The sequence below is a fragment of the Cydia fagiglandana genome, chromosome 9 (assembly GCF_963556715.1).
Source record: "Cydia fagiglandana chromosome 9, ilCydFagi1.1, whole genome shotgun sequence".
Lineage (NCBI taxonomy): Eukaryota > Metazoa > Arthropoda > Insecta > Lepidoptera > Tortricidae > Cydia > Cydia fagiglandana.
This window is the reverse complement of record NC_085940.1, coordinates 7496309-7507496: the sequence shown is the minus strand read 5'-3', so window position 1 is coordinate 7507496 and position 11188 is coordinate 7496309. Positions and strand designations below refer to the sequence as shown.

Below are 11188 nucleotides of genomic sequence, written 5' to 3'. Positions count from 1 at the left end.
ATCAAATAGATATAATAGTGACGGACAAAGTAGCCAAATTACCTTGGTCCTATAATAAAATTAATGGACTGTAATCACTAATCAGTTTTCAGAAATGGGTAAGTACTAGAAATATTCTTTGCTTAGAACCAGCTTAGAATTAAATACTTTACCACAAAAAAAAAGTAATTTTCGAAATCAGACTGAATGATAGAGTTCTCGCTCTCACTTATGGGTGCGGCGCACCAAGGTCGCGGTGCGGTGCGGTAGTCTGTTACGGCTTCTAAGTCGGTCATAAACCGGGACGATCGAAAGTGGGGTGATACCCGAACGCAGCTGACTGCAAAAAAAAGTAAGCAATGACAGCTGGCTCAGCTGTCAATCGTCGAGAGCGGCGCGTTGTATCGCGAGATCGGATATTCTTTGTTATTTTTAATCAATTATAGGCATAAATCACGACATATCTCCTATTAAATGATTCTGCATGAAAAAAACTATTAGTTTTAATAACTTGTATCATGGAAGTCACTCGTAAAAGTACGTAAAAAAATAATAAAGTAGTGTTGCTTTGTGCACAAGGTGTTTACAAGATTCGTGTTCTTTTTTCAGATTTCAAGGAGTCCTTGCCTCTTGTGAGTGAGTCTATAAAGAGAGCGGACTTTCTAGTGATAGACGCGGAGTTTACGGGGTTAATACATGGGCCGGACGTCAGTATGTTTGATTCTCCGGGGGAGTATTACTTACGGACTATGTCGGGTTGTAAGGATTTTTTGTTGATCCAGTACGGGCTGTGTGCATTCTATTGGGACGAGGATGCGAAGCAGTACATGAACGACGCGTATAATTTCTATCTGTTCCCGCGCGGACGGCCTGGGCCGGAGCGGATGTTTCTCTGCCAAAGCTCGAGTTTGGATTTTCTGTCAGCCCAGGGGTTCGATTTCAACAAACTAATACGAGACGGTAAGTTGAATCGTTTACTGACGTTTCTTATGGAATTTAAGTTATAATTTTTAAGTAAATTAAAAAAAAAGTATTTAATGTTAGAGATAATATAACCTCTCAAATCCGCATAACTATTGATAGGTGAAATTTTTTGTAATATACTTCTTTAATTGACCATAGTATCCAATTCTTGTCATAGAGTTATATAATGTCTTACGAGTTTTTTATTATGTTAGAACCAGCTTAGAATTAAATACTTTACAACAAAAAAAAAGTTTTTTATTATGTTGAAATATTTTTCTTAATACCGACTCATGCTCGACTGAACAAATAATGCCAAGCTGTATATTTTTAAACTCTCCAAGTTCGAGCTTTATTACAATTTATGTTGTATGGCATTGTGTTCTATTGTATGGCATATTTGTTTAATTTGTTTACTCAAACCCCATAAATATCGTATGGGCTATGAAAATCTTAAATTAGTGGATAAAAGTGTTAATGTTATAAATAATAATGTTTTTATTCAATGGACCAACTAATTATCCTGCTATATTGTAAAAATATTTTACTGGTGGTGAAGGATTTAAAAACCAATGAGTTTTTCAGAATTTATGTAGTTATGTCATGTTTAAGAGCATACTCCCATCTTACCACATTCATTGCCACTAAAAACTGAGGGTGACGCTCGTAGCGCGTAGACACGTCTTCGCCATATGGAGCGCGTAGTTGGTACGAACAGTGTACCCGACAGTCGGGTTCTTAGCGCTGAATGTGTTAAAAGCCGTCAACCCACTTGCAGGTGTCCATGGGCAACAGTAATTCCTTAATAGCACAACTCTTTTTTTATCAGACTAGAATTATTAAAATTTCCTAACTCCTTACAATAATAACTTATGAATGATATATTTTGTAGATTTGAAAGCTTGTTCCAGGCATCCCTTATATGACGGAGCCAACTGAGTCCCGTCTAAGAGAAATGCTCACAGAGCGGCAGAAGTTGTACGCCAGTGAGAATAATATCATCCCAGTGCCAGATGAGAATAAACAGCAGATTGAGGATATTTGGTAAATAACCCTACTTTTTAGTTTTGGTTCTTAATCTGTGCACTTGAGAAGTCATATGCGCATATCACGCCAACGCAGTATGCTTTAAATCACATTCCAACGTGTTGTGAGGATGAAATTACGAAGTACTATGTAATGTTAAAAGAGTTGTTTTGTCGCAAACACTGTCTCTCTATCACTCTTCCATATGAGTGTGATAGAGAGACATGGCGTTTCCTTGTCGTTGCGCAAACAATTGTCATCTTCGCTATGCCCCCAAAAGTATGTACTATTATTTACTCTCTACTCTATCCCTAAACGTCGTCAGACGTGGCTCAACCCGCGATTTCGTCTCGTCACTGCAAGTACATGCGGCCCACACCAATTTTGGTGTCTAGACATAGTAGTTGCCGCGCACCGCTATGGAATGGACGCCTGCTCGTGCTTGCGCCACCTAGCGGTCATACCTTCTGTATCTAGTCTAGTACATACTATTATTTATTTTGTGCCCTCGTAAATATATACTTACTTACCATATTGTCTTAATAATAGCAGATATATATATAACTCCGTATAAGATAAATAAAGTCTAAGAAAAAAACGTGCCTCGGATGTCAAGCAAAAGTCACTCTCGAATAGATGGCGCCATATACCTTTGGCCTATTGTCGGTTAGATGGCGTTGGCGACACCGTTTGATATTTAACAATTTTAACACGTATCAGTGAAAGAACATGGGTCATTGTGGAACAATAAAAATTAATAATCATATATCCGTAAACATATTTTAATTCATTTATACATTTTCAATTTTATTTTAAGTTTTAATCGTGTGTCGATAGATGGCAGTAAATGTACCGTGACTACAAAATTTACTTTGACAGGACCCCTCTATACTATCTATTCTTTTTGATAATAGGGAATATTAGGCAAAGCTCTGTGTAGGTGGCACATACAGTAAACAAACCACATTGACACATTACACGTCACGTCAATCACACGGCCTACCGCGAAACAAGAAAATCGAAATGTCGTTATCTAATCTCTCTATCACTCTTGTATATTCGAGCGATGAAGAGGCAGATAACTAAATTTCGATTTTCGCGTTTACCGGTAGGCCCTTGTTAACAAACCGCCTTGATGCATCAATGTCATATTTTATTGTCTGTGAAAACTGGTCAAAAAACAGTTTAAAGCACAGTATGTATAAGTTAGTCTATGAATTTACTGTGTCGGTAGTGCTGCACTCTGGCGGCAGAACATTGCAGTAATATCCCCCCCCTATAGATAAGATAACAGATCTCGCTTCTCCAACATTAAATTTATTTTTCAGTAAAAAAGTGCGTCAGTTCCTCGACGAGCAGAAATCGGAAGAGATGGAGATCGACCGCTGCAACGCGTTCATCAGGCGGCTGTGCTTCCAGGAACTCGGCTCGCGGTTCAAGGGGGAGGCGTACGTGGAAACCAAAGTGCTGGAGAACAAAAACAGGTACCATATGCTCTCTTGAATGATTCACGGTTATAGACCGACCACTTAGACGTGTCCTCGCCTGCGAGGTACGGGGGGACGGGGTAGGATGACTAAGGGTGGCGGGGAAGGTGCGGGCGGCAGGCGTACGGCGCCCGGAGATAGACCTGCAACGCGTTCATCAGGCGGCTGTGTTTCCAGGAACTCTGCTCGCGGTTCAAGGGGGAGGCGTACGTGGAAACCAAAGTACTGGAAAACAAAAACAGGTACCGCACTCTTGAATGATTCACGGTTATAGACCGACCGCTTAAATGAGTCCTCGCCTGCGCGGTACGGGGGCGACGGGCTAGGACGACTAAGGGGGCGGGGAAGGTGCGGGCGGCAGTGCTTCCAGGAACTCGGCTCGCGGTTTAAGGGGGAGGCGTACGTGGAAACCAAAGTACTGGAGAACGAAAACAGGTACCATCGCCCAAACTGTTAACTGTACATCGGTGGACCTTACGCCTTTTGTAATAAGGTCCACCGATGTGCAGTTAGGAGTGTTGCTGTTTGTACGACTACTGATGTGCCGTCGGAAACTTTTCAAATATGCGAAACGATATGTTAATATTCCGGAAACTTCTCAAATTGCTGTGTGGGATTCGAAAAGGTCCTTTTCTGAAATGAGTGAATTTGTTTTTTGTAAAATTTCCGAGAACTTTTAGAACTTTTTGCAACCTTTCCTCAATTTGCACATCTGTAAGTAGGTACAACAAGCGGCTAGGGTTCATCCACATATTACGTCACAGCAACAGGGGGAGGGGGTTCATGCCAAGTGTGAGAGTACGTATTATCGACCTATCTTTTTCCCATGTAAAAGTTTGACAAAGAGGGGTGAAGGGGGAGGGTTAAAAATCGACATTTTGTATGATGTAATTAATGGACGACCCCCTATAGGCTATGCAGTGAACTTTAGGCAGACCGAAGTTTAATATTAACACTATTGGATGAATTATTTAACAATGAAGTAGTTGTAGGTATTTATCAATTATTGTTTTTTTTGCAATTGTATGAAATAAAGAACCACCGATACATAGACAAGTAAACTTAACCTATTTTGTTGTATCCCTAGAGTTCTGAAAGTGACACGGGTAACGCCAGAGAACGCGGCACAGGATCGAGAAGCCATGAAGAAGGACAAAGAATGGGAGGAGTTTGAGGAGGCAGTCGGGTTCTCTAAGGTGGCTCGGATGATCAGTCAGTCGGTGAGTCCAATTTTACCTGGGGTTTTAACGACAAATATCCTCTACCCGCTCAGAGGCCCATAAGCGCCACTTGCACCATTCCGTTAACCCAGGGTTACCCGGTTAAAACTGAAGACACTGGGTTAACGGTTTAACCGGTTAACCCCAGGTTAGAGGAATGATGCAAGTGGCGCTAAGAAGGCTGTTCATTCCATTGTATGTTGAATCTTTATATTAAGATATATAACTATCAGAATTGCTTTTCTCTGGGCAAGTTTTGATATGTGGGCGGCTAGCGGATATAGTAACCAGAGAATGTAGTGCAAAAGGAGAAGGAACGAAGTTTCCTCCTCTCACTCTTCGTTCAGAAAACAATTAGATTTTCTAAGTTGCAACAATTATCCACATTTAAGTTTCAGACTTACAAAACTGACACAGCATAGCTGGTTTCATTGCTATTTCAGTGACATCGAGCCTTCTTTTTCGGACCAATTTTAAGCGTCGCAGGGTGCCTAGCCAACAAACCACTCGAACTAGCCAGCGAACGAAAAGCAACTGTCTCTGTCACATTAATATGAAAGAATGATAGAGACAGATGACTACGGTACGCTACGGCGCGTAAACGTTTAACACGTTGACTAGGGACCCAGTGCCGTATGTGATTACTTACTAGACCTTATTTTCTTATTACTGTAAATACAAACATAATTTTTATTATATCGAATTTTAGGAGAAGCTGGTAGTCGGACATAACATGCTGCTAGATGTGCTCCACACGCTTAACCATTTCTTCCAACCGTTGCCACCAGACTACGCGACCTTCAAAGAATTTGCACACTGCATGTTTCCTAGGTGAGTATTATCATTACATATACCAGGCTACTAAACCTTTGTGTGACTGCGATTATTACTGATTTATTGTAATTGGGTACTTTCCTTTACTTAAAATAAATTATTTCACACTGAGCCCGAAATAAAGCATCAGATCATTATTAAAAAACATAGATAACAGTCATTTTTAGTGTTCCGTACAAAACTTTGTTCATAATGGAAGTATAAAAAGTAGGTGAGTTGACTGTGACGTCACTACACACGTTTTCATATAAATTCCATATTAGCAAATCGTTTTAACAGTTCTAAAAAAGAAGCTGATTCGACTAGTAGGAAAGTAGCCAATTGCCACCTACTACAATGCTCGGTTAGTCAGTCAAAAACTCATTGACACCGAGCCGAGGTACAATAAGCCGGGTACTCACTAGCGAGCTGTAACTGTAACCGTTGCATGTACTGTAACCAAAAAACATAGTGTGTACGTGGTTCGCAAACCTGCTGCGAGCGGTACGCGAGCGGCTCGCAGCGAGCCGACATCTACAACGTACTCATTTCTGAACCCGTAACGTTGCACGTAACTGTAACAGTTACTGTTGCCAAAAACATGGTGTGTACGTAGCTCGCGAGCCTGCAACGAACGCTACACGAGCGGCTCGCAGCGAACCGACGTTTACAACGTACTCATTTCTGAACCCGTAACGTTGCACGTAACTGTAACTGTTACTGTTGCCAAAAACATAGTGTGTACGTGGCTCGCGAGCCTGCAACGAACGCTACACGAGCGGCTCGCAGCGAGCCGACGTTTACAACGTACTCATTTCTGAACCCGTAACGTTGCACGTAACTGTAACTGTTACTGTTGCCAAAAACATAGTGTGTACGTGCTCGCGAGCCTGCAACGAACGCTACACGAGCGGCTCGCAGCGATCCGACGGTTGTCGGTTTTTGTCGCGAACCAAAGGACGCTTGCACTGCGCTCGTGGACGTCAAGATTAGTTGTTGCTAGCCGCTGCGAACCAGCTATATATCGAGTATTTATTCGTCATGAGTGAATGGTCAGAGGATAAATGTATTTTTCACATCACCTATTCGGAAAAAGGCTTTTACTTCCCTGCAAATAGGAGGGATCAAAGTGGCACTTTTCTTCCCTGCTAGGAGGGATCAAAGTGGCACTTTTCTGTTCAAGCACACTATTTTTAATTTTTTTTGCACATTATTTTTTTAGCTTAAATAATCTGTTTAAGCATCAGATTGTGTCAACACTAAGATTTTTTTATTTTCCTCATAGTTGATGTGAAAAGCAGTATGTGTCACACGGTATCAAAATTATTACGTCTTGTGCGTTAACACTTGAATCCCTCATTACGCTCAGGATTCTACTTTAGAATCCCTCACTACGTTCGGGATTCTATTGTAGAATCCATCGCTTCATTCAGGATTCAATATACGCCCTTGACGGAAATATATCATTTTGATCCCTTGTAACACAAACTACTATTGCTGATAGACGCCTACAGGGAAAATAGTGTACTATGTAGTGTATTCTATGGAACTACTTTCCCGATAAATTCTATGAATCCCACATCTTCGTGGCCGTTTATGATCATCGAGTAGGCATCTAGTATGTATTCTGCACATGCGCAAAATACTTGTCCGACATCGTGGAGTTACAAACCAAAACTCAGGATAGATCCGGCTTCCAGCGGCTTGGCCTTCTCGTACACACTAGAACCTCGTTACTGTACCTGTTCGGTTACAGTTACAGCTCGCAAAATGAGTACGCTCGGTGAAAGCGTTCCGCCGACGTCGCGAGCCGAAACTGTAACATGCGTACACACTAGAACCTCGTACTGTATCTATTCGGTTACAGTTACAGCTCGCAAAATCAGTACGCTCGGTGAAAGCGTTCCGGCGACGTCGCGAGCCGAAACTGTAACATGCGTACACACTAGAACCTCGTAATGTATCTGTTCGGTTACAGTTACAGCTCGCAAAATGAGTACGCTCGGTGAAAGCGTTCCGGCGACGTCGCGAGCCGAAACAGTAACACGCGTACACACTAGAACCTCGTTACTGTATCACGCATGTTCGGTTACAGCTCGCTAGTGAGTACCCGGCTATACACGACTCCCGCTTTGGAAGCCGCGCGTCCTAACAGAGGGCCATGGAACGAACGCTCGGCGCTGACGCCGACCCTCTCAAAGCGTGAGTTCCATGATCGGGCCGTTCGAGCTACAGTGACAAGGGAGAACTCAGTAGATCTACCGCCAATACCGAGAATCGTCAATTGCGGGGATTTTTCTCTGTCACTCTAATTACGCCTTCATTGGAGTAAAAGAGAAAGATCCCCGCAATTTGCGAATTTCGGTTTTCGCGGTACCCGCTCAGTTTGTACCCTCACCGCTTAGCCACCAGAAGCTATAAAACAGGGCACACAGTGGACCCCTTTCAGCACTCTCTCTCTAGTACTGGTGCTTTCATATAAGGTGCATCAATATGGGGATAGTTTCAAATAATCGAAATATCTTCCATGTTTTACATTATTAATTCAATTCTTCAATTCAATTCAATTCAATATCTATAATGTCAAAAAACACATGTCAAAATATACAATAGGTATACAATAAAATAAAAAAAAAACATAATCCACACAAATTAAAAAATAATATATACAAATGTCAGAGTACATAATATATACAATGTCAAAAATAGTGGTATAATTATAGTGTAAGTGTGAGATATATGTCCAGATAGTGAAAAAGATATGTTGTGTGTGACACTAGTTAATAATGTTAAAACATGGAAGATATATCGATTAGTTGAAATTTAATTATCCCGCTGTAGAAATTGTCATCCTACACTTTATAGGTATTTTCTCATTAACACTGATTACCGGCGATGCTACACATTTAGCCTTGGCTTAATGTTTTATATATAAGATATGATTGTCCACAGCCTACTAGACACCAAATACATGTCCAGTTTGCCACCCTTCAAGGACAAGGTGAATTCCAGCGTACTGCAGCATTTATTGGCCACCCTATCAGAACCGCCTTTCGGCCTGCCCACAGTCGGTGAGTTGAAACATTTATAACTTCAAATTTTTTTCAGATTGTATGAGACCAGTTGTGTATAAAGGAATGTCTCCTTTAAGTAAAATGAGCCAGCTTAAGGATTTAAGGTAGTTTCCCTCCAGGGCCCGACTTATCTTTCCACCCTGTATATACGATTCTAATTTCTTTTAATAAAAAATGTCAATCAAATCAACTAATTTCAAAAACATCTAATCATTCCACATTTGATGACCAGTCTGGCATAGTGGCTAGTGACTCTGCCTATGAAGCTGATGGTCCCGGGTTCGAATCCTGGTAAGGGCATTTATTTGTATGACGATACAGATATTTGTTCCCGAGTCATGGTTGTTTTCCATGTACTTAAGTATATTATATATTTCGTTGTCTAAGTACCCATAACACAAGCCTTCTTGAGCTTACCGTGGAAATTTGTGTAAAAATTTCCTATAATATTTATTTATTATTATTTGTATATTCTTACATTTCACGGGCCTATAAATCCCGGTCTTTTGATAGGCTTGCGTGAGGATATAAATCCAACACCTAGAGTCCCTTTGGAGAGCTTTAATGTATTATGTGTATTAAGTATATTATATTAATTCTTTATTTTTATTATTCATTTTATACAATCATAATATTACACATCATTAATGCAATTATTGTAAAAAAAACCCCAAAAATAATTCAAATAAAACTTAACCTACACAAATCTTAAAATAACCCACCCTGCATCGTACCTGGCTCAAAGGTCCCCATAATGCCTGCAGCGTTCCCCCGCTGAACTGCTATGGAGACCTGTTGAACCAAGTACGACCCAGAGCGAGGATCACCACCTCTCTCCCGCAAACGCCGGCCTATTTCCCCAAAAAGTCGGCGAGCTTCCACTCCCCACGGCCCCGCTGTCTCCATTATATTATTTGTATGTAGTATATGTATATATGTAGGTGTTAGATTTTAGATTAGCTTTAGTGATTAGTAGCACCGCCCACAATCTCTCCGCTTTGCCCTAAGGTTGACTGGTAGAGAATGCTTTTGGCATTAAGTCCGCCTTTTGTACGATAAGTTTTCTTTTGTGCAATAAAGTTTAAATAAATAAATAAATGTATATAGAGTTTGTATAGAGCTTTAATGTAATTTAGTATCATTATATATATTATTACAATTCCAGGATCATCATCAGGCCGCGGCTACACCCTCTCCGACGACAAATCACACGAGGCCGGCTACGACGCCTTCGTGACCGGCCTCTGCTTCCTCGCGATGCGGTCGCACGTGTCTCGCATGCGCGGGGAGAGCGAGAGGTCCGAGCCCAGCGCGGCCGTGCTCAGGCCGTTCCTCAATAAGCTGTTCCTTACGAAGACTGCGTACCAGGATTCGCCGTATATGAATATTGATGGGCCTGATCGTAAGTTCCTACTTAAGCTCTGGTTTCCTAGGATAGTGGTGTCGGCATATAGCGGCCGTCTCCATGCAAAATACTACTCATCCTTATTTAACCGTATTATTTTGTATGGAGACTGGCAGTTTTCTACTGACTGAATTGATTTATGACGACACTGTGTCGTGAACGGTGCGTAATAAAAGTTCTGCTGGTCACAGTAAAAAAAATTGATGAAAAGAAGACATCTGAGACAAAATTGTGCCAGGCAAAAAAGCAGACTGCCGATACAATGTAATTTATAAGCGCTTATAGAAAGTTAAAAACATTGCACTGACGACACTGTGTTGTGAACGGCGAGTGGGACGAGTTCTGGTTAGGTTAGTAACAATGAGATGAATTGAGATGGTAGTTTGGAGAAAGGTTAGACGTAATGAAACTGCAAAGTCACTCACTCAGTTATACGACATGATATTGAAAGTTGAATTATAATGAAATGAAAATATATTAAATAGATTAGGGATGTAACGATACATGATTTTGCCGATACGATACCGATACCGATTTTTGAAGTAAATAATCGGCGATACCTATACAGATACCGATATCAATGGCACAGTAGTTAGCTAATAGATATAACAAATAAGGAATTATAATTTTACTTATTATGCATAAAACATACAATCATATGTATTAATATACACTCGATTTTGTGAAGTGTGAAAAACTGTAAAACTAATAAAGAAAAATGCCAAATCAAAATCAAAGAAAACATTTATTTAGGTAACCACCAAGCAATCAATGCAAAAGTATATCCTAATCAGTAATTATAGTTCACTTTAGGTAGTTTTTACCCGACTACGGCAACGCAAAAAGAGGGTTATTTGTTAGGGAAACAAATGTATTCAAATTATTAGCAGCGTCATTCGTTTTGCGCGCTTTTCAAACTGTAATATCGGCTGAATTTAAATCTGCGATGCCGATATATCGGTCTGCCGATTATATCGGCCGATATATCGTATCGGTATCGGAATCGTTACATCCCTAAAATAGATAATTAATCCCAGCAGATTGCTCGTTTATTCAATAACAAATTGAATGAAATATTCTCTTCGCAGCTACACCGTCCAGAGACCACGTGTTCCACCTCACGTTCCCCGGGGAGTGGCAGAGAAATGACATCAATCAGTTGTTCAGTCCTTTCGGTAAGATCCATAATCATCAGTGCTAAAGGATCTGGGATCGCTTTGG

At 40.8% G+C, this 11188-nt stretch overlaps 1 protein-coding gene across 1 annotated transcript in view; it reads left to right on the top strand.

The window, feature by feature from the left end:
* Window positions 1-364: 364 nt before the first annotated feature.
* The window catches only part of LOC134667251 (poly(A)-specific ribonuclease PARN-like), a 49450-nt gene continuing 38626 nt past the window's right edge, over window positions 365-11188 (top strand). The window contains exons 1-9 of the mRNA XM_063524583.1: window positions 365-516; window positions 589-939; window positions 1854-1986; window positions 3297-3452; window positions 4543-4675; window positions 5385-5506; window positions 8441-8559; window positions 9728-9964; window positions 11056-11142. Of these exons, the coding sequence (XP_063380653.1) occupies window positions 498-516; window positions 589-939; window positions 1854-1986; window positions 3297-3452; window positions 4543-4675; window positions 5385-5506; window positions 8441-8559; window positions 9728-9964; window positions 11056-11142 (1357 nt within the window). The 5' untranslated portion in view covers window positions 365-497. The remainder of the gene's footprint in view (window positions 517-588; window positions 940-1853; window positions 1987-3296; window positions 3453-4542; window positions 4676-5384; window positions 5507-8440; window positions 8560-9727; window positions 9965-11055; window positions 11143-11188) is intronic.